The 26,966-nt window shown below is 42.6% G+C and overlaps 2 protein-coding genes across 2 annotated transcripts in view; both read right to left on the bottom strand.

Annotated features, from left to right (window-relative positions):
* Positions 1 to 13,688, bottom strand: part of LOC127639040 (regulator of nonsense transcripts 2-like) — a 22,266-nt gene extending 8,578 nt beyond the window's left edge. Inside the window, 13 exon segments of the mRNA XM_052120862.1 lie at positions 729 to 914; positions 1,165 to 1,281; positions 1,380 to 1,493; positions 1,620 to 1,728; positions 2,011 to 2,096; positions 4,264 to 4,367; positions 4,849 to 4,986; positions 5,853 to 6,029; positions 6,167 to 6,327; positions 6,553 to 6,707; positions 6,709 to 7,333; positions 7,469 to 7,843; positions 13,611 to 13,688. Of these exon segments, the coding sequence (XP_051976822.1) occupies positions 729 to 914; positions 1,165 to 1,281; positions 1,380 to 1,493; positions 1,620 to 1,728; positions 2,011 to 2,096; positions 4,264 to 4,367; positions 4,849 to 4,986; positions 5,853 to 6,029; positions 6,167 to 6,327; positions 6,553 to 6,707; positions 6,709 to 7,333; positions 7,469 to 7,843; positions 13,611 to 13,615 (2,352 nt within the window). The 5' untranslated portion in view covers positions 13,616 to 13,688.
* A 1,898-nt stretch (positions 13,689 to 15,586) lies between these two features.
* LOC127639051 (protein FAM180A-like) lies at positions 15,587 to 26,432 on the bottom strand. Its single transcript, XM_052120878.1, has 3 exons — positions 26,305 to 26,432; positions 20,716 to 20,813; positions 15,587 to 16,482 (listed from the first exon to the last, which is right to left on the bottom strand). Exons 1-3 carry the CDS (start codon positions 26,381 to 26,383, stop codon positions 16,153 to 16,155), a joined length of 507 nt encoding a protein of 168 aa, XP_051976838.1. The 5' UTR covers positions 26,384 to 26,432; the 3' UTR covers positions 15,587 to 16,152.
* Positions 26,433 to 26,966: the final 534 nt, after the last annotated feature.

Below are 26,966 nucleotides of genomic sequence, written 5' to 3'. Positions count from 1 at the left end.
ATCGGGTTCTGGATGGCTCTTCTGACTCAACTGCTCAGTTTGGCCGGGCGTCCAGCTCTTGGAAGAGTCCTTGTTGTTCCAAACTTCCATTTAAGGATTATGGAGGCCTCTGTGCACCACTCTGGGAAACTTCAATGCAGCCAGAATGTATTTATATTCTTCCCCAGATCTCAATCCCGTCTCTGAGCTCTCCAGGCAGTTCCTTTGACCTCATGGCTTGGTTTTCGCTCTGATATGCATTTACAGCTATAATACCTTATATAGACAGGTGTGTGCCTTTACAGATCATATCCAAGCAATTGCATTTGCCACCGGTGGACTCCAATCAACGTGTGGAGACATCTCAAAGATGATCCAGAGAAATGGGACGCACCCGTGCTAAATCTCAAGTGTCATCGCAAAGGGTCTGAATACTTATGTCAATGTGATATTTCAATTTGAGCTTTTTAATACATTTGCAATGTTATCAAAAATCTGGTTTTTGCTTTGTCATTATGGCGTATGAGTGCAGATTAATGTGAAATAAATAAATAAATAAATGAAGCATTTTAGCATAAGGCTGCAACATCACTGTTTGCCGTAAAAGATTTAGCTTTTTCGCACAGCACATTTTTTAATGCACAAATTCATGTTCAAGTCTTGTTACTGTTAAAATGTGCATTCTGTGTTATAGGCCTCGAGTGTAAGCGTGTAATGTGACCTGCATGTGTCCTGTGTGTTTGACGTACTTTCTCAGTAGTGACCTTTGACAGGTCTTTGTAGAGGAGCTTGCGGATGTACTCCTGCAGCGGAGGTCTCTTCCTGCGAACAGTCTTCTCCATCGGTGGAGGATTACAGTAGTAATAAGCGTTCTCCACCATCGTCACGTAACGCACATCCAGATGTTGAGCCTGTTTCTTACGCATCATTTGCTCCTGAAGACACAAATATACACAAGAGTGTCGCTGTGAATGGGCTGAAGTGTGCCCACACTTTGGACTGGTAGTGCAAATTACTCCATCTATTAGTAGTAAAATGATTTATACACTGGTGGCAAAACGTTTGGTATAATGTACAGATTTTGCTCTTATGGAAAGATATTGGTACTTTTATTCATCAACGTGGCATTCAACTGATCACAAAGCAAACAATGCATGTATATGAATGTATAAACAGTGGACAAACCAGTAAGACGCTGGTGCGCAGGTGTGAGTCAGGTGAGCGGAACAGGAATCGTCCACACGTCTCCAGCAGTGTGCACGCCATCTCAATATGATGATGAGAGAAATCAGACAGCAGCATCTATACACACACACACACACACACACACACACAGTTAGGGATGCTGGAATATACAGGGCCGTACACACTGTTAGTGTCAGCAGAGCGTCTCTCTTCACCTTGAGGCAGTGCAACGTGTCCGTTTTGGAGAGCATCTTGAACTTGGCCAACTCCCCGATAAACCTCACCGTCTTATTCTTTGTCTCGATGTTGATTTGGTCTTTCTTTCTGATCTGTGACACACAGCACACACACACACACACACACACACACACACACACACACACACACACACACGACTCAGTTTATTTTGTTGTTTCTGTGGAACATTTGTGCGCGTTTGCGTGAAAGACACTCACGTGAAACCTGAAATCTCCTTTGAGCATTGAGCAGAGATCTTCAGCCATGTCGGACATACATGGATGGAGAGTCGCCACCAGGCGAGCGTAGAACGGCAACAGATCCAACCTGACACACACACACACACACACACACATTAACCCCACACCTCCACATCTAATCTGAATGAACAATAATATTATAAGTGACAGACTTCAAAGCAAAGCACTACAGCACCACCTAGTGTCCATAGTAAAGAGTTGCTTTTGGTCATTATATACGTATGGATTTTCCCTGGGAGTCAAAGCCTTGAATGTGGCATTGCTAGTGTCATGATCTACCAGTAGAAAGGCAGAAACACACACCAGACTGATGTGTGTGTGTGTGTGTGTGTGCAGCTAGAACACGCACCTCTGTCTGGGCACCGTGAAGAGAGCTCGAACCAACTTCCTGCGATTAGACTTTGTGTTCATATTCATACAGAAGTCCATAGCAGCCTGAAAACACACAGAAACACGGTTGCATAAACAATTGATAGAAGTGATTCCTTTTAACCAAAAGTTTAAATACTGTTTAAAATAGCACATTCACACTTGAGTCCTCTTAAAAAGAGCAACACTAAATAAATGAATAAAGCAGTGAAAGAAAGGGGAAAAAAACCAATCATCACATTCATATTGTACCCTGTCTGTGTACATTTTGCGTTCACTTTGTGAAAAGGTCTCAGCCCCCTTTTCATCATTTGTTTTGGAACTTGAATTGTATATTATTGTAATAGAAACATTACTTGTTATTAAGAAATGATTACAGAAATATACACTCACTGACCACTTTATTATGTACACCTACTTATTTATGCGATTATCTAATCAGCCAAAAGTGATTTAGAGCAGCATTCTGTTCACTAAAATTGTACTGAGTGGTTATCTGAGTTGAGTGGTGGTGGCGTAGTGGTCTAAAGCACATAACTTGTAATCAGAAGGTTGCTGGTTCGATCCCCACAGCCATCACCATTGTGTCCTTGAGCAAGGCACTTAACTCCAGGTTGCTCCGGGGGGATTGTCCCTGTAATAAGTGCTCTGTAAGTCGCTTTGGATAAAAGCGTCTGCCAAATGCATAAATGTAAATGTTATCCAAGTTACCATAGCGTTTCTGTTAGCATGAACCAGTCTGGCCATTCTCTGTTGACGTCTCTCATCAACAAGGCATTTCCATCCACAGAACTGCCGCTCACTGGATGTTTTTTGTTTTTGGCACCATTCGGAGTAAATTCAAGAGACTGTTGTGTGTGAAAATCCCAGCAAATGCTCAAACCAGCCCATCTTGCACTACCGATCATGCCACGGGTTAAGCAATTGAGATCATATATTTTCCCTCCTGACCTGTATCTGCATGATTTTAGGCATTGCACTGCTGCACACAATTGGCTGATTAGATAATCGCATGAACAAGTGTACAGGTTTACCTTATAAAGTGGTCTGTGAGTGTATTATTATTGTATAATAATAATGTATTATTGTATTAATATAAAACAGCAAATGCACTTTTGTAATAACTTGCATGTGGCACTGCTATGCTTTCATGCCTTTATTTTGGGGGAAATCTGAAGAGATTCACTTGTAAATGAGTTTACAACCGCCTGTAAACGCAGTGAAATGCTCTCATCTCACCATCTGTCCACAAAAACCTTCTGTCATGGGGTTATTTTAGATATGTATAGTAACTTGTAGCAGCCAAATATAAGCTAAATTACGCATATGTGCATTTAGTGAAGCTAGAGTGCTTTAAATATAACGCCAGCACAACAAACCGAACTCGGAGCACATCTGTAACTCTGGAGATCAGTTAGAATTGGCGTGCATTGAGCACAGAACCGCTCTGAAAACACTGTATGATCAGGAGCCTCATGTGTGCTCAGAGTATGCATAATAAACTGTTTAGCGGTAGACCGATGTATCGGTGCCGATATATATCAGTTATCGGCAAAAATCTATATCAATAGTTGACAAACTATTTTTTATTCCTCAGTGTTCCTCAATCTTCCATCATTGACAATATTCATCCATATTTGTACCCTCACTTCAATGTATATTTTGTTATTTTGATTATATGATCAAATTATATGATTGGGTGGGCATTCCACCCAATTTGGAACGCCCAATTCCCAACGCGCTTTTAAGTCCTCGTGGTGGCGTAGTGACTCGCCTCAATCCGGGTGGCGGAGGACAAATCCCAGCTGCCTGTGCATTTTATCACGTGGCTTATTGAGCGCAGTGCCACGGAGAAATAACGCACATGTGGAGGCTTCACACAATCCACCGCGGCATCCACAGTCAACTCCCCACACGCCCAACCAAGAACCAACCACACTATGGCGACCATGAGGAGGTTACCCCATGTGACTCTACCCTCCCTAGCAACCGGGCCAATTTGGTTGCTTTGGAGACCCAGCACGCCCTAGCATTCGAACTAGTGAACTCCCGGGGGTGGTAGCCAGCATCTTTACCACTGAGCTACCCATGCCCGATCAAGTGTTTTAAATTGAACCTTGGGCATGCAAAAGTAAATGTGACTATATGTAAACGTGCCCAGTCAGCACATACATCGTATGATGAATAAATACATACATTTATGGTATGAAACATTGTGTGTGTGTGTGTTTACCTTGTCAATCAGGTCTCTGTTGATACAGTTTGGCAGCTGTTGGATAAAAGCATCGACGATGAGTTTGAGATGAGAGCCGGTGCTCGCCTCCTCATCCTCTTGTTCTACAAATACACAAAAATTAAAGAAACAATGTAAACATTTAAACTTAGTGGTGGATCCACATGAACTATTGCTTCTCTCATCCCTGCACTCAGTCACCCGTTTCCCCTTTGAACACTAAAGCAATAATTTGTCATGTAAACACTTTGATCCGAAGTACCAGATATATAAAGTCGGACTAACAGACCTTTGATTGGAGCTTCCCTCAGCATATACATTAATGGGACCATAACTGGAGTCTGCATTGTGCACGTTCAGTATACTCGTTCAGTAAACACTGCTACCTTTTTTACACGAAATGCCTGGTTTTGCTCAAGGACACAATGGTGGTGGCTGTGGGGATTAAACCAGCAACCTTCTGATTACCAGTTCAGTGCTTTAGCACACTACGCCGCCACCACCACCACCACTACTTTACCACTGATTATAACTGCACATGCGAGTGTTACTGAGTGGATTTTAGTCAGTCGGTGTTGTCTGTACCTTGCTCATCCAGTAATTTCTTGGCCAGTTCTTCAGTCTCGGCTTCATCAGTTGGGTCCAGATCGAGCGGGTCGTCAGTGATGTCCAGAGCTTCCAGCTCCATCTCCAACTCCTCTGTACTGTTGACCTCAGGGCACTCTGCAAATACACCACACCAGAGTTGGGGAGGAACTACAAGTACTATTAATATTGCCCCTGATCCATACATAAATTCTGTAATACGGAATGTTCCTACCATCGGACCAATTAAAGCTTGATGCACCACCTTGATGTTGCAGCAGGGGGCAGTAAGCGTGACTCCAGCTGTACAGGCATTGCGCCTCAACAAACCAAACGAGTGCAGGCAGCTAGGGCCTGCCTGCACTCGTTTAGCACTGCCTAGCACTGATTCATATCATTTTTGTGCATGTGCCATAAACAGGCGGCTGTGGCTCAGGTGGTAGAGCGGGTCCGGTGCCAATCTCAGGGTTGGCGCATCGATACCCATCCCACATGACTCCACATGCCGAACACTGAACCCCAAGTTGCTCCCAATGGCAGGGTTGCGCCTTGCATGCCAGCTCTGCCACCATTGGTGTGTGAGTGTGTGTGAATGCGTGAATTGAGATACTTTGGTAACTTCCAAGGTTAAAAAAAGCGCTATAAGTGCAAACCATTTACCATTATTCAAATTAATTTATATGGCGTTCCTTAGAAGCGTCAATGCGATTTGTTATTTTTGTTAGTCAATTGTAGTGTCTACTTATTTATTTATTTGACAGAATTGATGCCAGTATGTATTATATAAAGCACAACTGCTGAAGCCATCAAAGCGCTACTTGTTACTCCATAGTAACTACTTTAGTGTAGCTATGGCGCTAGCAATGTCAAGATCATGGGTTTGAAGACAACACACATACTTTAAGTTGCTTTGGACAAAAGTGTCCGGCAAATGAGTGAATATAAATGTACTTTAAATTGCAAGTTTTTTCCCCAACACTGACGCACAAAAAAAAGATCAGTACCTTTGATGCTCTGGCAGCTCTTCTCCACGTCTTTGAAGAGGATCGCAGGAACAAACGCCTTCAGATCCACCAGATTCTCATAGAAGTTACGGGCGTCTTCATCCTCCCAGATTCCTCCATCAAGATCGTACTCTCCCGGTTTCCCTGGAGTGAAGATATCGATGCCTGGACCGTGTTCTGACACACAAAACAAACAGAAACCAGGTGCAATGAACCAGAGTGTTTAAACACACTCTTCAATGTACTGTAGCTGCATTATAAGAGAGACAATGTTTCAACGAGAGAGATGGGTAGAGAGGTGTTGGCTGTCCCACCTTCCTGTACGGTTTTGTCCTGAGGGAGATCAGGCATGTTCTCTTCCAGCAGATCAGCCAGAGTTTGACTGTTTGCTAGCAGCTTCTGATAGGAGGTGGCGAACTCTTCATACTGCTTATGTCTGTCTTCACTGAGCTCGCCTTTGGAGTGCAGAATACGCCTACAGACAAACAGAGCCAATTCAGCAGTTTTGAGTATGTCATTTATAATCTGTAACTCCTCCAAGAGTTTTCAAGCTACGCATCTAACCTTGAAACTTGAGACGTTTTAAGCCGTTTAAAGATTTCAGATAGCGCCTTGTCAAGCCAAAATTCAAATCTCATCTTGACGAACATTGGAGATAAAAAAACAACAACAGTAGGTCGTTAGTGAAATGATAACTGACCTGTTCTGTCTCTCGATGTTCTGTAACTCTCTGTGGTCTTTTTTGAGGTGTTTGGTGAGTGAGGTGAAGTATTCTCTCAGAATGTTCTGGAACGGCTGCTGTTTCTCGGAGTTAATGATCTGACTGGGAGGAAACGACAGTCCAAACTTCTCCACAGGCGTTCTTCACCTTCCTTGGCACCAGTCCGGCGATGTCGTCTCCGCAGTGCTTGCAGAAGCTGATGATGACCGACACATGAGTGTGCATCTCACGATCGGTACCGATGATGGTCTTCAACTGCTCGTAGATGACCGAGAGCCCCTCTTTATCCGTGAAAAGCCCCACGATGGTGAGCTCGGCGATGAATCGCAGGTCGGTCCGCAGCTTGCTCACGTTGGGCGCCTTCTCCTCTTTCCGGGCATCAAAGTGTCTCTTCCAGGCAGCAAGCAGCAAAGGCGCGAATTCGGTGTAGCGCTGGTGGAAGAGTGAGCATAGATGCACGGCGCAGCCCACATCAGACAGCTTTAGTTTGGCCTCCACCATGGAGCTCACGGCCTCGCCAATGTACTTGCTCAGATTGAGAGAGTCGAAATCTTGCGACAGCGAGCTGCGCTGCTGTTCCGTGAGCGTGCGGAGCTTCTTGACGAACGCAGTGTTCTTCTTCAAACTGGAGTCCAGGCGGCTGAAGAACGCCTCCTCTGGACGCGTCTCCTGTGCGTGCTGGTTCTTCACACGCAGCTCCTTTCTGCCGTGATGTCGCTCCCAGGCCTCCTGATGAAGCTGCTCCGCCTCCTCCTTCTCCCTGACCACACACATAGGAAAAACGAAGCATAAAGCCCAAATCTACACAAACTCTAAAGTCTTCTGTGATAGTAATAATGCAAGAATAACAATGTTGTTTAGAACCCAATTTTCTATACATCATCTGCACTCTTACTTCAACTGAGCAGCCTCCTCTTCTTTCTGTCGTTTGGCTTCTTCCTCCAGCAGCTTCTTCTCATTCTCCTCCTGCTGTCTCCTCTCCTCCTCCTCTATCATCTTCTGCTCCTCCTCCGCTTTCTGTTTCTCCTCCTCTTTCTTCTTTCTGTCCTTCTCGTCCTTCCTTCTCTTCTCCTCCTCCGTTCGTCTCTTCTTCTCCTCTGCTGTCTTGCCTCCGTCTTTCTTTCCGCTCATTTTGGTCTCGTCTTTGCCCTTCTCCCGTGAGGAGGTGGCCTGTCTGTCTGCATCTCTGTCTCTTTCCTTGTTGCTGGAGGAGCCCGTCTCTCTCTCCTCCAAGTTGACTGGCTTCTTGCGTTCAGCAGGCATACTGCTACTACAAAACAAAATCATCACAATTTGGGTCAGTGACTCATTTGTTTTGGTCTGGATCTGTGCAGTTTTTTAAAAATATGTTAAAAATGCAATATATATATATATATATATATACACTAGTAGCAATTACCTCTGCTACGATGAACATGCTTTACAATTTTGAGTTTAAAGTTATCTAGTCATCTTTTCTGGGGCTTAAATAAAAAATGCCAAAGTGGGGTAACAGTCCGTAAAAGATAAACAAACAAATAAAAAAAGCTATTATTAAAAGGAGACATTTGTTGAAAAACGTCGGCATAAGTAGTTTGAAATCATCTTTTATCGTTATTATTTAAAACTATAATGTTAAAAATTATTTTTTATATTTGAAAAAACGTTTATACAATAAGGGTGCGTTCACACTCTTAGTTCGGCTCTCTTGGTCCGGACCAAAAAAGAAAACTGCTACATTTGGTCCAGGTTCGTTTAGCGTTCACACTGCCATTTTTAACACCAAACCTAACGATACAAAACCAAAGGCATTTTACACTTGAGCCCTCTTAAAAAGAACCAAACTGAGACCTTTTTTCAGTTCAATCACAAACAAATAAATATATAAACAGTGAAACAAAGTCCTCTTCATATCCAAATGTTACAGTCCACTGTGTACCTGTTTTTTCCATTTTATGACAGGGTCTCAGCCCACTAATCATCAACATTAGTTTGTGAAACAGTCAACTTGAATATTAGGGATGCTCCAATCAGGATTTTAACATCCGATACCAATCTCCAATTCTCTTTTCATCTCATCAATCGATGCTGATCATTTCACTTTTATCAGCAGCTCTGTCAAAACTGGTTATATGTAAACTTTCTGCTCAATGTCACTGTTAACTACATTTCCCTGTCATAGTTGTAGCCTAGTGTTTGCTGTCAGTCAATAATTCAGTATACACAAAATATAATTTTAAAATATAAATGTTACTCTTTATTCTAGGCCTTAACTAGTAGGCTTATACAAACTATTATTTACTGTGTATAAGATAGTCCTAAAGAATGAGGATTAATGTCAAACTGAAGTTGAACTGATAACCCATTGGTGAAATTTAATTTAAAGTGAAATTTTGTATTAGTTTGTTATGGAGCCAAATCAATCTCATTAATAATTCACGCATGCGTAGACATTTTCACATGCATGAAACCTAATTCACGTACACAAAAAAAAAAATTCACGTGCGTGAAAAAACTATATATTCACAAAAAGCTATTCACATGCGCAAAATAAAAGTATGCGTACGTAAAATACATTTTACAAACGCAAAACATACTTCATAGATATACAACTAGTCACAAAAAGTTTTGAATGTTTAAAAACTTGGAGTGTATCCATGAATCTGAATGTGCAGATCGTCATTCACGTGTGAATCACCTCGGATTTGTGTGTGTGTGTGTTTTTGAGACTTTCCTGGCAGAGATCTCTTCCCACGTGGGTCTGTCGTACTCTTTAGCCAATCAGATGCGAGCTTAACCAATCATATCATAAGCCACTGGAAATTAAGCCTTTTTTTTATTATTAAGATTCAAACAAACAAAGTCAATGTACAGTCAAAACTACAATAATACATATATAAAGAGAAAAACAATACAGCCAGGGGGGAAGGCTAAACATCATGTAAATATATTGAAGGACTCACATATAGAAACAGTTTTAATTGCTTTCTTATTATGTGAATGAAAAATAGTCTTTATATATATTTGAATTTCTTTTTCAAGAACCAAAAACAAAGGTTGGGATTTACTGTACTTACATTTATGTAAATGAAATTTAGCAAAAATTATTAAATTTATAATATAGTATTCTTTCCTTTTATTTTAGGGGATATTAGTAAAACCAAATATAACATTATCTAAACATAAGGAAAAAGTGGGTTCAATGTTAGCAATTATAAATCTGGTCAAATCTTTCCAAAATGTCCCACATGAGCACAATGCCAAAATAGATGAAACAAAGTCTCAGGCAATGTATTGCACAAAGAACAGTACAAATAAATATCCTTTTTAAATTTAACAAGAAAAATATTAACTGGGTAGTATCGGTGTAAGATTTTGAAAGTTATTTCCTTAACTTTATTTCCTAATAAATATTTGTTTGGTAAAGCCCAGATGGCCTTCCATAATAAACCTTCCACCAGTCTATTCCAATAAACAGTTTGACATAGTGACAATGTCTTTTTGTAGTAAGGAACGAATAGTTTTATTCATATTTAAAACTCCAGCGGTAGGAAATGAAGCCTTTATATCAGTAATCCAGCATGGCTAACGGGTAAGTGAAGTAAAATGTTTTTGGACAATAATGCATTGTGACTGAAAACATAATGAGGACAGTATTGATACTTTTATTGAATAAATAAAATAGGCAATTAACTAATACTGAGAAAAAAATCTGAATATGTATGTGTGACTCTAATAATAAAAACAACAACAATAATAATAATAGCAGCACAAAAAAAAATTACTTACCGTTCTTCGCTCGCCATGCTGGATTACTGATGTAAAGGCTTCATTTCCCTTCTAATTAATCCATATTGCGCAAAAGGTGCGCAGAATCAGTGGCTTATGATATGATTGGTTAAGCTCGCATCTGATTGGCTAAAGAGTACGACAGACCCACGTGGGAAGAGATCTCTGCCAGGAAAGTCTTAAAAACACACACACACAAATCCGAGGGGATTCACACGTGAATGACGATTTGCACATTCAGATTCATGGATACACTCGTACATTTTAAACATTCGAAACTTTTTGCGACTAGTTGTATATCTATGAAGTATGTTTTGCGTTTGTAAAATGTATTTTACGTATGCATACTTTTATTTTGCGCATGTGAATAGCTTTTTGTGAATATCTTTTTTTTTCACGCACGTGAATTTTTTTTTTTGTGTACGTGAATTAGGTTTCATGCATGTGAAAATGTGTGAATCATTTTTTGTAAGTGAATTATTAATGAGATTGATTTGGCTCCATAGTTTGTCACCATTTCATTGAATTATTATTAGTATTCGTTATTTTATTATATTTAATTTAGTAATGCACTATATTATAGTAACTAAATATTTGATATAGATTTATTATATGCACGTTCCTTCCTTTTCATTGTGTTGGATGTTGGTAATATTGGTTCCGCTTTCACTTGTTTCCGCGGGGAGTGTAATAAGTGCGACACGCTCTCTCGTTAGAGGTAAACAAATGACAGGAGAATGAAGAGCGCATGTTTCTGGACTCTACAGGTGTTTCTGTTAATACTGTTTGCTCTGCAATCATTTAATAAAGATGTTTGAATTACATCCAATCTTGTATTCTGCGTTATTATTATTATGATAACTGTGCGTTGCGGACAGTGAGATGCTGCTACCGCAGATAATAATAAAACCGCTTCACGCAGGACGCGCATGTTTAGTGTAAATAAAGCGTTTAGCGCACGCAAGCAAACGGAACCGAACTCAGATCACTTCTGTTACTGTAAGCATGAGAGGGAGTTGTGGAGCACAGAACCGCTCTGAAAACACTGTAATAATGCTCTAACTTAATATAGACTGGACTGAGCAGCGCAAATAAACTTTGAAGGGAGCAGACTATTTATTTATTTAATTAAAACACAGCCCTTTGCGATTTAATAATCGCACAAGGTCATATCGCGGTTTCCACCAGAGTTTGTTTTAATCGAACCAAACCTGCCAAGTGTGAACAGACCCTAAATCAATTTCAGGGGGTGTAACAAACATGCAGGTAGCCATTATGTTGTCATGTGACCACAAAAAATAAAAATCAATCTGATATTTTGACATTTTTATTTTAAGGCACATATTGTTCAGGTCAAAAACCCTCTTGATATTTGAGACCCCAAATTTCATGATATTTGGATGACATTGTAAAATTGGCTATAACTTCACGAGATGTGGTTAGTAAGTGACTTTATCTCAGTAAAATCATGTTAACACACATCTTGTGGCTACACGTTTGAAACAGTGAGTATTTAAACGTTCAAAAATCGGCCCCCAATGACTCAGTATGACATGCTAGTATGAAACCAGAGCTCATGACAGGACGATCCTCGCTTCCCATTCAGAAGTTCACAGCTGTTAGATTATAACTATTCAACAGTATGATGAGCCTTTATACTGCTCAACTATTTATTAAAGCAGACCCAGAATCTGCAGAAAGACTCCTGGCAAATACTCTCCTCAAGACCTCACAAATAAACCTGTGGGTTACGCAGAGTAACAGGAACATTACCCACAGCAGAGGCTTTGACGTCCAACATTTAACAAGTACTGCTTTGATGGCTTCGGCAGTTGTGCTTTATATACGGCATACTGGCTTCAATTTTGTCAAATAAAAATAAATAAAAAAAAAACAGAATATAGAAATGTTTCCCTCATGATGCAAGTGCCGTTTCACAGCCGTGAAGACGCCAGATTTTCCACATTTATGTGAAAACAACATTGAATAAAAAATAAATAATACATGTTCTTGGCAGTGCCAACCGCCCTACATTCTGTGGCTAGTATTATTTCCAGGGCCGGTTGCCTAAAACGGTTTTAGACTAGTCTTACTAGTTAGTCACCTAAAATATTGGTCTTTATTTTCTTCCAGTGAGTTGCATAAAAACTTAGATCTGTCTAAATTAAGACCGAAATGTAAGATAGCACGCCACATGGAAATAACGGTCAGCTGAGCCCGTGTACGACTTTGTAGAAGACTTCAACGATGGTAATAATGTTGTTTTTTATTATTATTTGGGTTAACATCACTAAATGTTCATTAGAATCCATTTTGAAGCACTGTAGTCCTCTAATAAATAAATAGTTTCAGCGAATAAATTGTAAACTGTATTGAGCAGTTGGACATTTTTTTAAAAGTTGTTCTGTGTCTTACTTTTCCCACAATGCAATGCAAATTAGACTGTCTTAATAAAGACAACTGTGAGCATGTTTTATGCAATTCACAAAATGTGTGGTCTCCCAAAATCTCACATCCGTAACGCTGGATTTGCCCTACTGCAGAAATGGTAAATGTCGTATGGATGCTATTCCAAACATACCCAGGTCAGGTGGGCACAGTGGTGCTTATGTTGAGTTTCATGCCAACCCTCCACAACATACCCGCCTGTCGTTCCCAGGTGCGTTTGATTAGTTAACACTGCACTCTGCCGGAAGGTGGATTCTTTGATTCAGATGGATGAATCATTTTTATAATTTTTTCATTAATTAGTACGCAGATAAACTCACGGCCTCAAATACAGCAAATTAACTCGAACTGGCACTTCCGGTTTCACACGCACAAATAGCCTAACCGACACACACTTTCAAGCTAAACGTAGACGAGAAACATGTGTATATTATTACTCGCCGTTAATTTGTGCAGTTTATATGTTTAAAGTCAATACAGACCAAATAAATAATTAATAAACAAAAAATAAAAAGCATTCGTACTTAAACGGTAGCTGCAATAATAATATCCAATCAAATTCACTAGATGATTAATGAATTTCACTGTCAGCTCGATATAACAACAGTTTGGGTCGTGTAGTTAATTCATAACAGTTATTTTAGGGAAGTATATCAATGTTTTGATTAAATGTTTATGAATTAGCATTAGCCGTTAGCTGCTGTGAGGCCGCTCGTATGTGAAACACGGACACATTGAAATCACAAACACACGGAATTCACACAAACAGTGACGTTATCTGTCACAGATTTAAACAGTTGTATATAACATGTTTGTCTTACCTCATGCGTTTGTGTTTATATTCATTAGTACAGTCGATAAATGACGCTCCTGACGCGCTTTCACTGCCAGGACCCCTGAATGTGGCGCCCAAGAAGCGCCTGATCAAAAACTCACTCACGGCAAAAGCGCATGACACATTTACATGAAATGAATATCAATCATGCGATTAATATCGCCCCTTATGTGATACAATATGTAAACTTAACTGGGCATTGTGTCTTTATCTATCTATCTATCTATCTATCTATCTATCTATCTATCTATCTATCTATCTATCGATGACTGCCTGTGTGGTAGGCTATTTTTGTTTGTCTGTGAAGTATTTTTTACTGTCTGTCTGTGTAATCTTTTATGCGTATCTGTCTGTGTAGTATTTTTGTAAATGTATCTATTTGTTTGTCTGTTCAGACTTTTTGTCTGTCTGTCTGTGTAATCTTTTGCATCTATCTGTCTGTGTAGTATTTTTGTCTGTCCATCTGTCTGTCTATTTAATCTTTTGTGTCTATCTGTCTGTCTGTGTAGTATTTTTGTCAATTTATTTACATGACTGTGTTGTTGTTTTGTCTGTCTATCCATCTAAACAAAAGTATAACAACAAAAACAAGAGCATAATAATATCTAATTTGTTTTTCCAGAGTTAGCGTATTTCTTTACACAAATACATCAAATAAAACTTTTGTGCAATTTTTTAAAATTACACGTGAAACCTGACCTTACATCCATCCATCACTTGTTTAAATTGATAAAGCTATCCAGGAGATCTCCAAAATGGATGCTGAGTGGACAGACTTGCCTTGAAAATTACTTTGGCAAGAGACTATTTAACAGAGACAGGCCACTTCTATTCAAATGAAAGGGAGAAATTGGAACGCCCAACCAAGAAGCTCTGAGCACCCAACGGTCAATGGATGTAAAAAAGGAAGTCCCCCCTAACAGGCAAAACAGTCAATCACCTGTCTATCAACTCGAGAATGCACATTCGCATTAGCTGACACATTAGCTATATATATATATATATATATATATATATATATATATATATATATAAAACACAAAGAGAGGAGAGAGAAAAATACACTTACTCGCCGGTTCTCCGATATGCCATAGCTTGTTCCTCGGCCACTCCTCCACCCTCTAATGGATGACAGCCACGCCTCCCCGGACGGATCGGAGGCAGACCTCCGGCCCCTGGCGGACGGAACACCCCGCCGTGTTTTTGATGGACGGTAGGGGTCTCCTCCGCCCCTGGCAGCGGTAACCGCTCCAGGCGGTTGGTTGGGAGCCCCTCCTCTCCTCGCGGTCGGCGCCCATTCCTTCCAGGCTGCCGGAATCCTCCGTCTTCTGGCGGATGGCCACGGCTGCTCCGTTGGGGTGGATGGTAGTGGCGAGGACTCTAGTACGGCGCATCCCTCCTCCTTCCCGGATTTCGGCACCAGTGTAAAGGGGTTAAAGGTAAAGGAGGCGGCGAGAACTGACTTCACCATATAAATAATAGTTTAATAAGCAACTTAAACAAAAAGACAACCACACACAGGTGTCGGACAGCTGCCCGTAAATCTCTCTCTCCGTCCCACTGCAGCTTCCGGTCGGCCTTTATCCCTCTCGGAGGCTTGATTAGCCTGAGAGGGATATTCAAGTAGATATGAGCTGCACCGGCCTGACTGGACATAGCCTCCCGAGAGCGTTCCAGAGATGGCCGACAGTGGACTGACTTGCTAGACTTTGCTTTGGCCTAGTACATGGCTGTGCAACCTGCTATCTGCAGCTGGTTTTATATGTAGTCTGTAGATGACGCTATGGGCACACAATAACACATGCATTCCTGTGCATAACTAGATTTTTGTCATAATTATTTCACTCAATTATTAAGTCACTCAACAGCTTTAATACTAGAGCTCAAATGGCAGATGTTAAACCTACTCAAGGTCTTAAAACGAAAGGTCCTGTTGAAATGAAAACTCAAGTGTATGGCAGCTCTTTTAATGCAGCACCAAAGCTTTACAGTTTTATTGTCAGTCATGCTCGCTGCTATATTGTCTCTTTATATTATATAACTGCATATATTTCCAGTCACAAACATTTCAGCAGAGCGGACGAACAGGTTTTGCCGTGCCAAAGGACACTAGAACTCATTCTCCAATACTGTGCCATCAAATCTGACAATACATTTTATGCAAAGAATGTGATTTGTCACTGTGAAGGTGAACTTATGCAAACATTCTTGAGATGCACGCCAAATAACGATAACAGCACAACAGAACACTGGTCAGGTCTCAACCCAACACAGTACCAAAAGTGTGCATCATACCAAAGTAAACAAAATGTGCTGAAATGTATTAATCTTACCATGAACTGCATAGGCCCAACAATATGCAAAATTATGAACAAAACAGACTGAATAGGAATATTTACTTGATTATATATTGTCCACTATGTTTCTTTGTGCACTTAGCATTGATTTTAACCTGCTGTCCATGACCTGCGATGCACCAGTTAAGGTGTTTTTACGAGTTTCTAGTATTTTGTAGAAGACAACAGTCTTCACTCCAGCTGCAGGTCTCCTTTAATGGCTTTATAGAGTTGTAAGAGGCTGTTTGCCCACAGCTCCCTCTGATGGCCGGGGCTGGTATGTTGGAGTTGTTGTGCTGAGAACACCATTGTAAGGACTGTCCGCTCAAAGTCCTCCATCCGTAGCTCTCCACGGTGCCTTGCCAGCTGAGAGTTGAGGCGCTGAATCTCAGAGAGAGTTCTGGGCAGAACATCTTCACACAGAACCTCAAGAACATCCAGCTTTCTCAGAGACGCCAGTTCCTCATCTGATATATGGAGCGTTCCTTGCACCGAGTCCATGTGCGCTCCTGATAACAACACCTGAAAGACAGCAAAACACATTGCAGATTAACATATATATATATATATATATATATACACATACATACATACCTGTACATATACCTGTAAGTGCTTATAGACTGAATGTATCTACATTCTGTCTACGGTTGATCCAGATCCATTTGTCCTGGCAACATTGTCTTATACAAGTATTCACAGCTTTCCGACACCTAAGTTGCTTATTAAAGTATTATTTATATTGTTAAACCGGTTCTCGCCGCCTCCTTTCCATTAACCTTTACACTGGTGCTGAAATCCGGGAAGGAGGGATGCGCCGTAGTGGAGTCCTCGCCATCCACCCCAATGGAGCAGACGTGGCCAGCTGCCGGGGGATGGAGGAGCCCGGGCACCTGAGAGCGGAGGTACGGTCGCCGACCGCGAAGTGAGAAGGGGCTCCTAACCGACTGCCTAGAGTGGTCAGGGCTGCTACCAGGGGTGGGGGAGACCCCTTCTGTTTCCCGAGAACGCAGCGGGAGGTTCCGTCCGCCAGGGGCCGGAGGTCTGCCTCCGATCCGCCTGCTGTCGTCCATTAGAGGGTGGAGGAGTGGCCGAGGACCAAGCTGCGGCGTATCGGAGAACCGGCGAGTAAGTGTTCTCTCTCTATCTCTTCCTCTGCCGCTCCGTGTTGGTCTTTTCCCTCTCTTTTTTAAAATGTTTTTGTTAATTTGGCACGATCGGTTTTACGGCGTGTAGGTGCCACATTTCCACAGTTTCCCTCCCCTTTTCCCCTCCCTTATCCAGGTGGACGGGGATGACCCGCGGGAGACGGGGCGGAAGGCACACCCCTCCCCATGGAAAGAGGCAGGGGGGGATGTACATCATGTCGGGGGCTCTCTGGCCTGAGAGAACGAGGGAGGAATGTGGCAGGGCGGAGGGCGGGGTCGTGATGCTACACACCCGGCCCCTAATCAGGCTAATTAGCCCTCAAGAGGTATAAGGGCCGACTGAAAGCTGCAGTGCGACAGAGAGAGAGATTTACCGACAGCTGTCCAACCCCTTGTGTGTTTCCCCCCATTGGCCCTTCCTAATAATCCCCATCCACTAATTGGCTCCATCACTCTACTCTCTCCTCTCCACCAATAGCTGGTGTGTGGCGAGCTTACCGATGCCGCACACTGATGCACATGCTGTGGTGGTTGAGGAGAGCCCCATTGTCCCATTGAAAGTCTTTGGGATGTGCTGGAGAAGACCATACGGAGTGGTTCAACTCTCCCAGACTGACCGAAATTGCTTTTATATGACAGCAAAATGAACATTATAACTGAAATATTATCAAATTAATCAAAATTGAATCGAAAGCTCATGAATCAGAATCAAATCTGCAAATCTGTATCGTATCTGCCCATCTCTAATCTCACATTCACTGAATTAGTTGTGTGATCGTTCTTTGAGTAAGCAAAGTGAGCCATATTTACTCACACAGCAGTACACTTCTGGAATATTTATATTTTGGTTTGTTGTTCAGATTGAATCTAAATGGAGATCTTGTTTATGTCGGTGTGAAGCAGTTCTGGACCTGACAGCTGGGGGGTTTGTAGAGCTCTGCAGAACTCAATAACTCAATAACTCAAGTGTAGGTGTGACGTTTTGTGAGATAACACCGAGCTTAGAGCTGAAGCATCGATTGTTTCCTTCATTCAAAGTGAAGATACGGAAAACATCATTAAACTCACAAGCTAAACCCAACACCACAACTCCACTGAAGGAAAGTTTTATTGCTCAGATGTTGCCCTTTCATAGCTCAGGACAACGTTGTCTTTGAGATTTGAAATAATCAGATTATTCTGTGCTTTTGATGTCATTGGATAAGCCGGTAAAGGGGTTTACATGCAATGCAATATCCAAATAATGGGCTTAAATATGGCCCGTTTTATTTTTAAATCTTACACCGATAAAGGTAAAATTGACCACAGGTTTGATGAGTTTAATAAGCGTAATCTGTGTAAGATCATGCATGTAAACGCTCTTATTGTTGAGTCAAGCGAAAACACATTTAAAATGTATGTTGTTTTTTTCTGCACTGGTGCTGAAGCGGGACACTTAAAAGTGCACTCGGTAAGTTTTTGCAAATGTAAAAAAAAATATATATTTTCTCCCTTTTTCTACCCAATTTGTAACGCCCAATTCCCAATGCGCTCGAAGTCCTCATGGTGGCGTAGTGACTCTCAGTTGCCCTCGCGTCTGAGACCGTCAATCCGCGCTTCTTATCACGTGGCTTGTTGAGCGCGTTACCGCGGAGACGTAGTGCTATTCACCGCGGCATCCATGCACAACTCACCACGCGCTCCACCGAGAGCGAGAACCACATGATATAGCGACCACGAGGAGGTTACCCCATGTGACTCTACCCTCCTTAGCAACCGGGCCAATTTGGTTGCTATGGACACCTGGCTGGAGTCGCTCAGCACGCCCTGGATTCAAACTCATGACTCCAGGTGTGATAGTCAGCGTCAATACTAGCTGAGATACCCAGACCCTCCCTAGCAACAGGGCCAATTTGGTTGCTAAGGAGACCTGGCTGGAGTCGCTCAGCACGCCCTGGATTCAAACTCACGACTCCAGGTGTGATAGTCAGCGTCAATACTCGCTGAGATACCCAGAACCCCCTCTAATTAAAGTTTGACATGAATAGCATTTTTTTAAATATGCTGTCAATGGTGTACACACACACACACACACACACACACACACACATGTTGTGTTTCCATGTTTTATGGGGACTTTCCATAGACATAATTGTTTTTATACTGTACAAACTTTATATTCTATCCCCTAAACCTAACCCTACCCCTAAACCTAACCCTCACAGAAAACTTTCTGCATTTTTACATTTTCAAAAAACATCATTTAGTATGATTTATAAGCTGTTTTCCTCATGGGGACCGACAAAATGTCCCCACAAGGTCAAAAATTTTGGGTTTTACTATCCTTATGGGGACATTTGGTCCCCACAAAGTGATAAATACACGCTCACACACACACACACACACACACACACACACACACACACACACACACACACACAGACATTAGATGAAGACTCCAGTCATATCAGAAACCCAATAAAAGCTGATTAATTTGACATGGAGCGGGTCGCCCCCTCATGGGCACTGCCATGTTGACAACACATAACACTGTAGTTGACTGAGTTACTACCACTAATAATTATAGGTACAGATAAAATGTCAAAACAAGAGGTTCCTACTGAGCTCATGAGCTGCATTTGGGATGAATAAGAGCAAGCTAAAATTACTGAGTGCACCTTTAAAAAACAAAAGTGTGTCATTTCTGCGCAACTAGCATAATGGTACAGAAGTGCAAAAATATGCATTGGTTTCAAACAGCTTCCTGTATACGCCCTCCATATCAAAGAGATAGTCCCGCCCCCAACTCACGGCACTGGTCGAGTCGATGTTGTTGTGCTGGGCTGGACAGGTCGCTCAAAACAAACAAGAATTTTTATAGCGCCACAGAGACACAGTATTTTACGGTTATTGAGAAAGTCAACCTACGAATGGTCACTTCAAGATATCTCTGCATATTAAGCCGGGATAGAAAATATTTTAGCACCGAAAAAGTTCCATACTTCAACTTTAAAAACGTTCGCCATGGTGACAGGGCGGAGGGCGGGTCGTGATGCTACACACCCGGCCCCTAATCAGGCTAATCAAGCCTCCGAGAGGGATAAAAGCGGAATGGAGACTGCAGTGCGAGATTTACGTGCAGCTGTCCGACACCGTTGTGTGTTTGTCTCCCTGAAGGAGAGCTTGATTAGCCTGATTAGGGGCCAGGTGTGTTACATCATGTCCCGGGCCCCGCCCTCCGCCCTGTCACACCCATTAAAAAAGTTGTACTCCTGTAGAAATGAATTGTAATTTTGAAACATGTGTATTCAATCATGATCACTCACATGAGTTGAGGTCTCTAATCATGTAAGGAACCTTATAAAAGATGAATTATTCTGCATGGGGGAGGGGCGCCCTCATGGGGGCTGCCATTTTAGAATCACATGACCAGCTGAATACTACTCACACCACTAGGTGTCACTGTAAGTCCACGACGACACCAACAAAAAGTTGATTTGCTCTGCAATGAATCTAAATGCTGTCTAGGAGAAACAGCAGAGATATTAAAGAGCTCTCATTTATGATGTTGCTTTCCTACAGGCAAACAGATGTAAAACATACATTGGATCAGTTACATGAGACATACCTCGTAGAGAAGGTTGGCATCCTCTACAGACCTCTGAAACGAGGGGTCGAGCAGAGCTGGCGTCCCTCGCTTCACTCTGAAGGCTGATGGGTACAGAGCTGAAGGACAGAGAGCATCATGGGTAATATTCAACACAATGTATACCATCGTGTCATATTTGACCTCAAATAACAGTCAAATCTGATGACAAGAAGACAATCAAATGGATCTGGAACAACACGAGGGCGAGTAAATGACAGAAAATTCACTTTTGGGGGAACAATTCCTGAAATCCCACTTCTAAATGCAATTAATGGAAACAAACAGTTCATGGTTTGTATCTGAGGGTGTCAGTTGTTTAGTTCAGTTATGGGCAGCTTGTGAAAGCACCATCGCATGTGTTCACCAGCTGCGTTCGGTTGACTGGATGCTGGGCATGTAAGCGGTTTACTGACAGGGAGGTTGCTGGAAGATGGTTGGGGTTAACATCTGCGTATCAGGCCTGCGATTCCATCTGCAGTTTAAAGACACCAATCCGATGCAATGCTGCATACCATGTGACACACATTTGATTTTGGACCATTGAAAATGGGTAAAATGTAATTTAATTTACCGATGGAGCCACATTGAGAGCCCCGTTTCTCTGGGATTTGACCATATAAGGTCTTAAAAATGAAGATACAAACATTAATGTTTGTTCTGAAACAGAATCGAAAAGGATGTTAGGGTGTATTTAATACTTCTGGAGTTATAGGCACTCCAACTTTGGAAAAACAACCAAAAAAATATTTTTTTCTCTCCACATTTGGACTAGCACCATTGGTATATAATGCAACAAATGTGACATTCCCTGCTGCTTCAAATGCTCCACCATTATTCCGGTCCCCCCAATAAACAGGACTTAATGACTACAGACCGGCCGCTCTCATGTCTGTGGTCATAAAGTAATTTGAGAGACTGGTTTTGTTCTGTTTGAAGGACATCACTGGACCCCTGCTGGACTCGGTTTGCTTACCGAGCAAACAGGTCAGTGGATGATGGATCAACATGGGACTGCATCATATCCTGCGACACCTCGACAGATCTGGGACTTATGCAAGGATCCTATTTGTGGACTTCAGTTCAGCCCTCAATACCATCATGCCTGATCTTCTCTCAACCAAACTGACTCAGCTCTCCATGCCCACCCCAATCTGTCAGCTTTCTAAAACTAGTCTCAGCAGCTAGTGAGACTGGGGAAACTCACATCTGGGACCCTCACTATTAGCACTGGTACTCCACAGGGATGTGTTCCCTCTCCTCTGCTCTTCTCCCTATACACGAATGTCAAGCACCTGAAGTTTGCAGACGACACCACAGTCATTGCGACAGTGCATTTGCGACGGTGACTAGTCTGCATACAGATGGGAGGTTGAACAGCTGGCTGTCTACAGCGGCCACAACAACCTTGAGCTGAACACGCTCAAAACAATGGAGATGATCCCCCTGCAATCCTCTCCAACCATCCTGAACAGCACTGTGGCAGCAGTATGCATTGCATACCTTGCATATATGGTTTTTGCGCCTCTGCATTGAGTTCTTCCTGAGAGGCTACTCCACCTTAAAGGCTTCATGGTTAGGATTACGGATTGTTCACATTCTGAACAAACATAAGATAACCGTGATCCACAGTATAGGTACACCATGACACAGGATCAACTCGGTGATCTTGAGAATATTAATATCAAGCATGTGATTGCTGGGCGGATATGTCAGGATATTAGTGACGAAATGCTGTTCCAATTACACACGAATGATCTGCTCAGTAGGTCACCAACATCACAGACATTCCACAGCTGTTTTGACCAATCGGCCTCAGATGTGTGGAGGCCATTCTGAGGGTTCTGAAACCCTCACCTTTACGAACACGATCCCTCTCCTCTAAAACACCTTTAAACCTCATTAAAACAATGTGTTCTTAAACTAAACCAAACGCCCGCTGCATTGCCATGGAAATGAAGTGCAGACTTGTGGGGTGCTTTCAAGTGGATATGTTGGATAATATAAATAGACTTAAATGTTTATTGCACTAACTCGTCCGAGGCCGTCAATCCGTGCATCTTATCACGTGGCTTGTTGAGCGTGTTACTGCGGAGACGTAGCGCATGTGGGTAGGTCATAAACAGTTTAGGCATAAACTGAACTGCACGCATCGAATTTAGCCTATTACCCCGATTCCATGTTGCATGTAAACACCTTTACTGCCATTCTTAGCGGCTTATCCAATGTGCTCAAGTGTTATGAGCATGTTTATGTTTTGACATCAAAAGCAGAGACTAATACGATGATTTCAAATGTTATGTAAACACAGTTTTCTTGCATTGTTGGACTTTTGATAGTTATCAGCTCATTGGTGTGCATGTCAGCATGCTAAATCGGTTTAATTAGCATTTCAGGCTAATTAGGTTTGAAAAATGTATACATTTTGCTACGTTCATGCCTCTCATCCACACTGAAACTGCGTTTCCCTAAACCAAAAATGGAACGTTCCATACTCGCCATCACCATGTACTTTAGAAACTTAAAACATATTAGTGGCCTTTTATTACAGGACTCATGAAGTAGAATCTCATTGGCTGCTGCGGTTTCTTAAGGTGAATGTCCTACAAGCACTTGAGTGCTTATTGAACATATCCGTTTGTGACAACAGTCCTTACAGCTTGTCACAGCTGTTTTAATTCCACTAAAACATCCCAGTGCTGCTCTAAATGTCCCACTCTTCATCTAAACATGGATGTGAGCGAGGCGGACAGGTCTGGCTCTGTGCCGTGTACCGACGAGTCCCCCACTGGCACAGCGGTCACAACAAGCATCCCGACATAATCGGCCCTGTCGTCTTAAAGTTAAGCTGTTGTTTCCCGGAATCTAATTAAAAGCACAAAGCCACCAATCTTACACGATTAGCACTTAAAATGCCATCAATATCTGGACAACACAAGTGCTAACTCATCCATCAAGTCAAGTCAAGTGTTTTTTATTGTCGTTCAACCATATACAGTTAGTACAGTACAGAGTGAAACGAGACAACATTCCTCCAGGACCATGGTGCTACAGTGAGGGACAGTGAGAGACAATGAGGGACAGTAAGGGACAGTGAGAGACAGTGAGAGACAGTGAGAGACAGTGAGGGACAGTGAGAGACAGTAAGGGACAGTGAAGACAGTGAGAGACAGTGAGGGACAGTGAGGGACAGTGAGAGACAGTGAGGGACAGTAAGGGACAGTGAGAGAGAGTGAGAGAGTGAGGGACAGTGAGAGACAGTAAGGGACAGTGAGAGACAGTGAGAGATAGTGAGAGACAGTGAGGGACAGTGAGAGACAGTGAGTGACACTGAGGGACAGTGAGAGACAGTGAGGGACAGTGAGAGAGAGTGAGGGACAGTGAGGGACAGTGAGAGACAGTCAGAGACAGTGAGAGACAGTGAGGGACAGTGAGAGACAGTGAGGGACAGTCAGAGAGAGTGAGGGACAGTCAGAGACAGTGAGAGACAGTCAGAGACAGTGAGAGACAGTCAGAGACAGTGAGGGACAGTCAGAGACAGTGAGGGACAGTGAGGGACAGTCAGAGACAGTGAGGGACAGTCAGAGACAGTCAGAGACAGTGAGAGACAGTGAGGGACAGTGAGGGACAGTCAGAGACAGTGAGAGACAGTGAGGGACAGTCAGAGACAGTGAGGGACAGTGAGGGACAGTCAGAGACAGTGAGAGACAGTGAGGGACAGTCAGAGACAGTGAGGGACAGTCAGAGACAGTGAGGGACAGTGAGGGACAGTCAGAGACAGTGAGAGACAGTGAGGGACAGTCAGAGACAGTGAGGGACAGTGAGGGACAGTCAGAGACAGTCAGAGACAGTGAGGGACAGTCAGAGACAGTGAGAGACAGTGAGGGACAGTCAGAGACAGTGAGGGACAGTCAGAGACAGTGAGAGACAGTGAGGGACAGTCAGAGACAGTGAGAGACAGTGAGGGACAGTGAGGGACAGTCAGAGACAGTGAGAGACAGTGAGGGACAGTCAGAGACAGTCAGAGACAGTGAGAGACAGTGAGAGACAGTGAGAGACAGTTAGAGACAGTGAGAGACAGTGAGGGACAGTGAGGGACAGTGTGGGACAGTTAGAGACAGTGAGAGACAGTGAGGGACAGTGAGGGACAGTAAGGGACAGTGAGAGAGAGTGAGGGACAGTGAGAGACAGTGAGAGACAGTGAGGGACAGTCAGAGACAGTGAGGGACAGTGCAGCGCCGACCAGTACACAGTATTGCAAAAAGATGACACTTTCTAAAATGCTAAATGTAAACATAACATACTATGAGATAGTGTTCTATGCACATAGCAGTTATTGAGGTGTGTTTGTGTGTGTCAGTCCAGCCTCTGAGTATTGAGGAGTCTGATGGCTTTGAGGAAGAAGCTGTTACACAGTCTGGCCATGAGGGCCCGAATGCTTCGTACCTCTTGCCAGATGACAGGAGAGTGAAGAGTTTGTGTGAGGGGTGTGTGGGGTCGTCCACAATGCTGGTTGCTTTGCGGATGAAGCGTTTTTTGTAAATGTCTTTGATGGAGGGAAGAGAGACCCCGATGATCTTCTCAGCTGTCCTCACTATCCTCTGCAGGGCTTTGCGGTCCTAAACGGTGCAAGTCCAAAACCAGGCAGTGATGCAGCTGCTCAGGATGCTCTCAATAGTCCCTCTGTAGAATGTAGTGAGGATGGGACGTAGCGCATGTGGAGGCTTCACGCTATTCTCCACGGCATCCATGCACAACACACCACACGCCCCACCGAGAGCGAGAACCACATTATAGCAACAACAGCGGAGGTTACCCCATGTGACTCTACCCTCCCTAGCAACCGGGCCAATTTGGTTACTAAGGAGACCTGGCTGGAGTCACTCAGCACACCCTGGGATTCGAACTAGCGACTCCAGGGGTGATAGTCAGCGTCAATACTCGCTGAGATCCCCAGTAAATTCTTGGTATCTTGGTAAAAACGCAATTACAGATAACAAAAATGACGGCTTTTACTATATTTCTATCCATTTTTGATATCAAGAAGAAATGATGTCCTACCTAATGACTGAAATTAACAAATTAACATTTTTACTAGTGCTGATTTTAAAAAATGTGCATTTTAACCAGTGAAAATGTCATTATAAATAACTTGAATAATAGATATTTACAGTGCAATGCATATACTGCACATAATTAAAGCAAAACTAGTACATTAGATAAACTATGAACATCTTCCACTCACGTTTGATCACTACAAAGTGTCCGAATACCTTCCGTCTTCATTTTCCCAAACCAAACCAACTTCTGTTTGTCAAAAGTTAAGCTGGAAAACGGCATGTGCTGTCATTCTTTCAAATAAAAAGACACTTGCTTTGATATTTTGTTATCTAACGCAATGAAATTCCCAAAGTAGCAGAAATCGGTCAAACGTGCACTTGTTCTGTCTGGTCTTGAGTGATGCGGCGCTCATGAAGTCTCAAAGCGAGTGGTCTAGTCTGGTTTGGTCTAGATCATTACTAGTCCAATCACCTCAGTGTCTCTGGATGGAACGATCTGATTGTGTCTTACCTTTTCTGAAGTGCTGGGATGTGGAGGTGGACATGTGACACATCAGAGCGGAGAGAGACAGAATCCTGAGGACCTTCATGATGCTTCTCGTCTCTCGCCGTTTCTCGGCGTTAAAGAGTAAATAAACAGCGGCTCCAAAGAGAGAGAGAGAGAGAGAGAGAGAGAGAGAATGGCCCCATAATTCCTCTACTGTTGTCCCATCTCTCCTCCCTCTTTGATGGAGAGGAATTCAGTGTGTGTGTGTGTGTGGACACATGTGTTTTCATCTGGAAGTCATCGAGAGCTAAAGAAATCCAGTCTGTCTGTCTATATGCATCATCTGTTTTCGGTCTTTCTCCCAGGCACCGAATTCATCAGCACCAGCTTTCTGGGCCATCACATTAAGTATACCATAGGTAGGTAAACACACATTTTACAAGAGATATAGTCTTGAATGTTAGCGTGCTTGTGCTGTTTTTAAAGACATTTAAACATCAGCGTCTAGTGTTGCATCAGGTGCGTGGTCAATACAGCCAGCGATTTTGGATCAAGAATTCACTTGCTGTTTTCCTTCGAACTCACTGTTTTTATTGGCGTCAGCACTTTCTGGAATGAGAACCACAGTCCTACAGATAAAAACAGTCCTGAAATAACAGCGAATTCTGCAGTCTGACCTACACAGA

The sequence above is a fragment of the Xyrauchen texanus genome, chromosome 47 (assembly GCF_025860055.1).
Source record: "Xyrauchen texanus isolate HMW12.3.18 chromosome 47, RBS_HiC_50CHRs, whole genome shotgun sequence".
In the NCBI taxonomy this organism is placed as follows: Eukaryota; Metazoa; Chordata; class Actinopteri; order Cypriniformes; family Catostomidae; genus Xyrauchen; species Xyrauchen texanus.
Note: the sequence above shows the minus strand (reverse complement) of the source record. Positions and strands in the feature narration are given on the sequence as shown.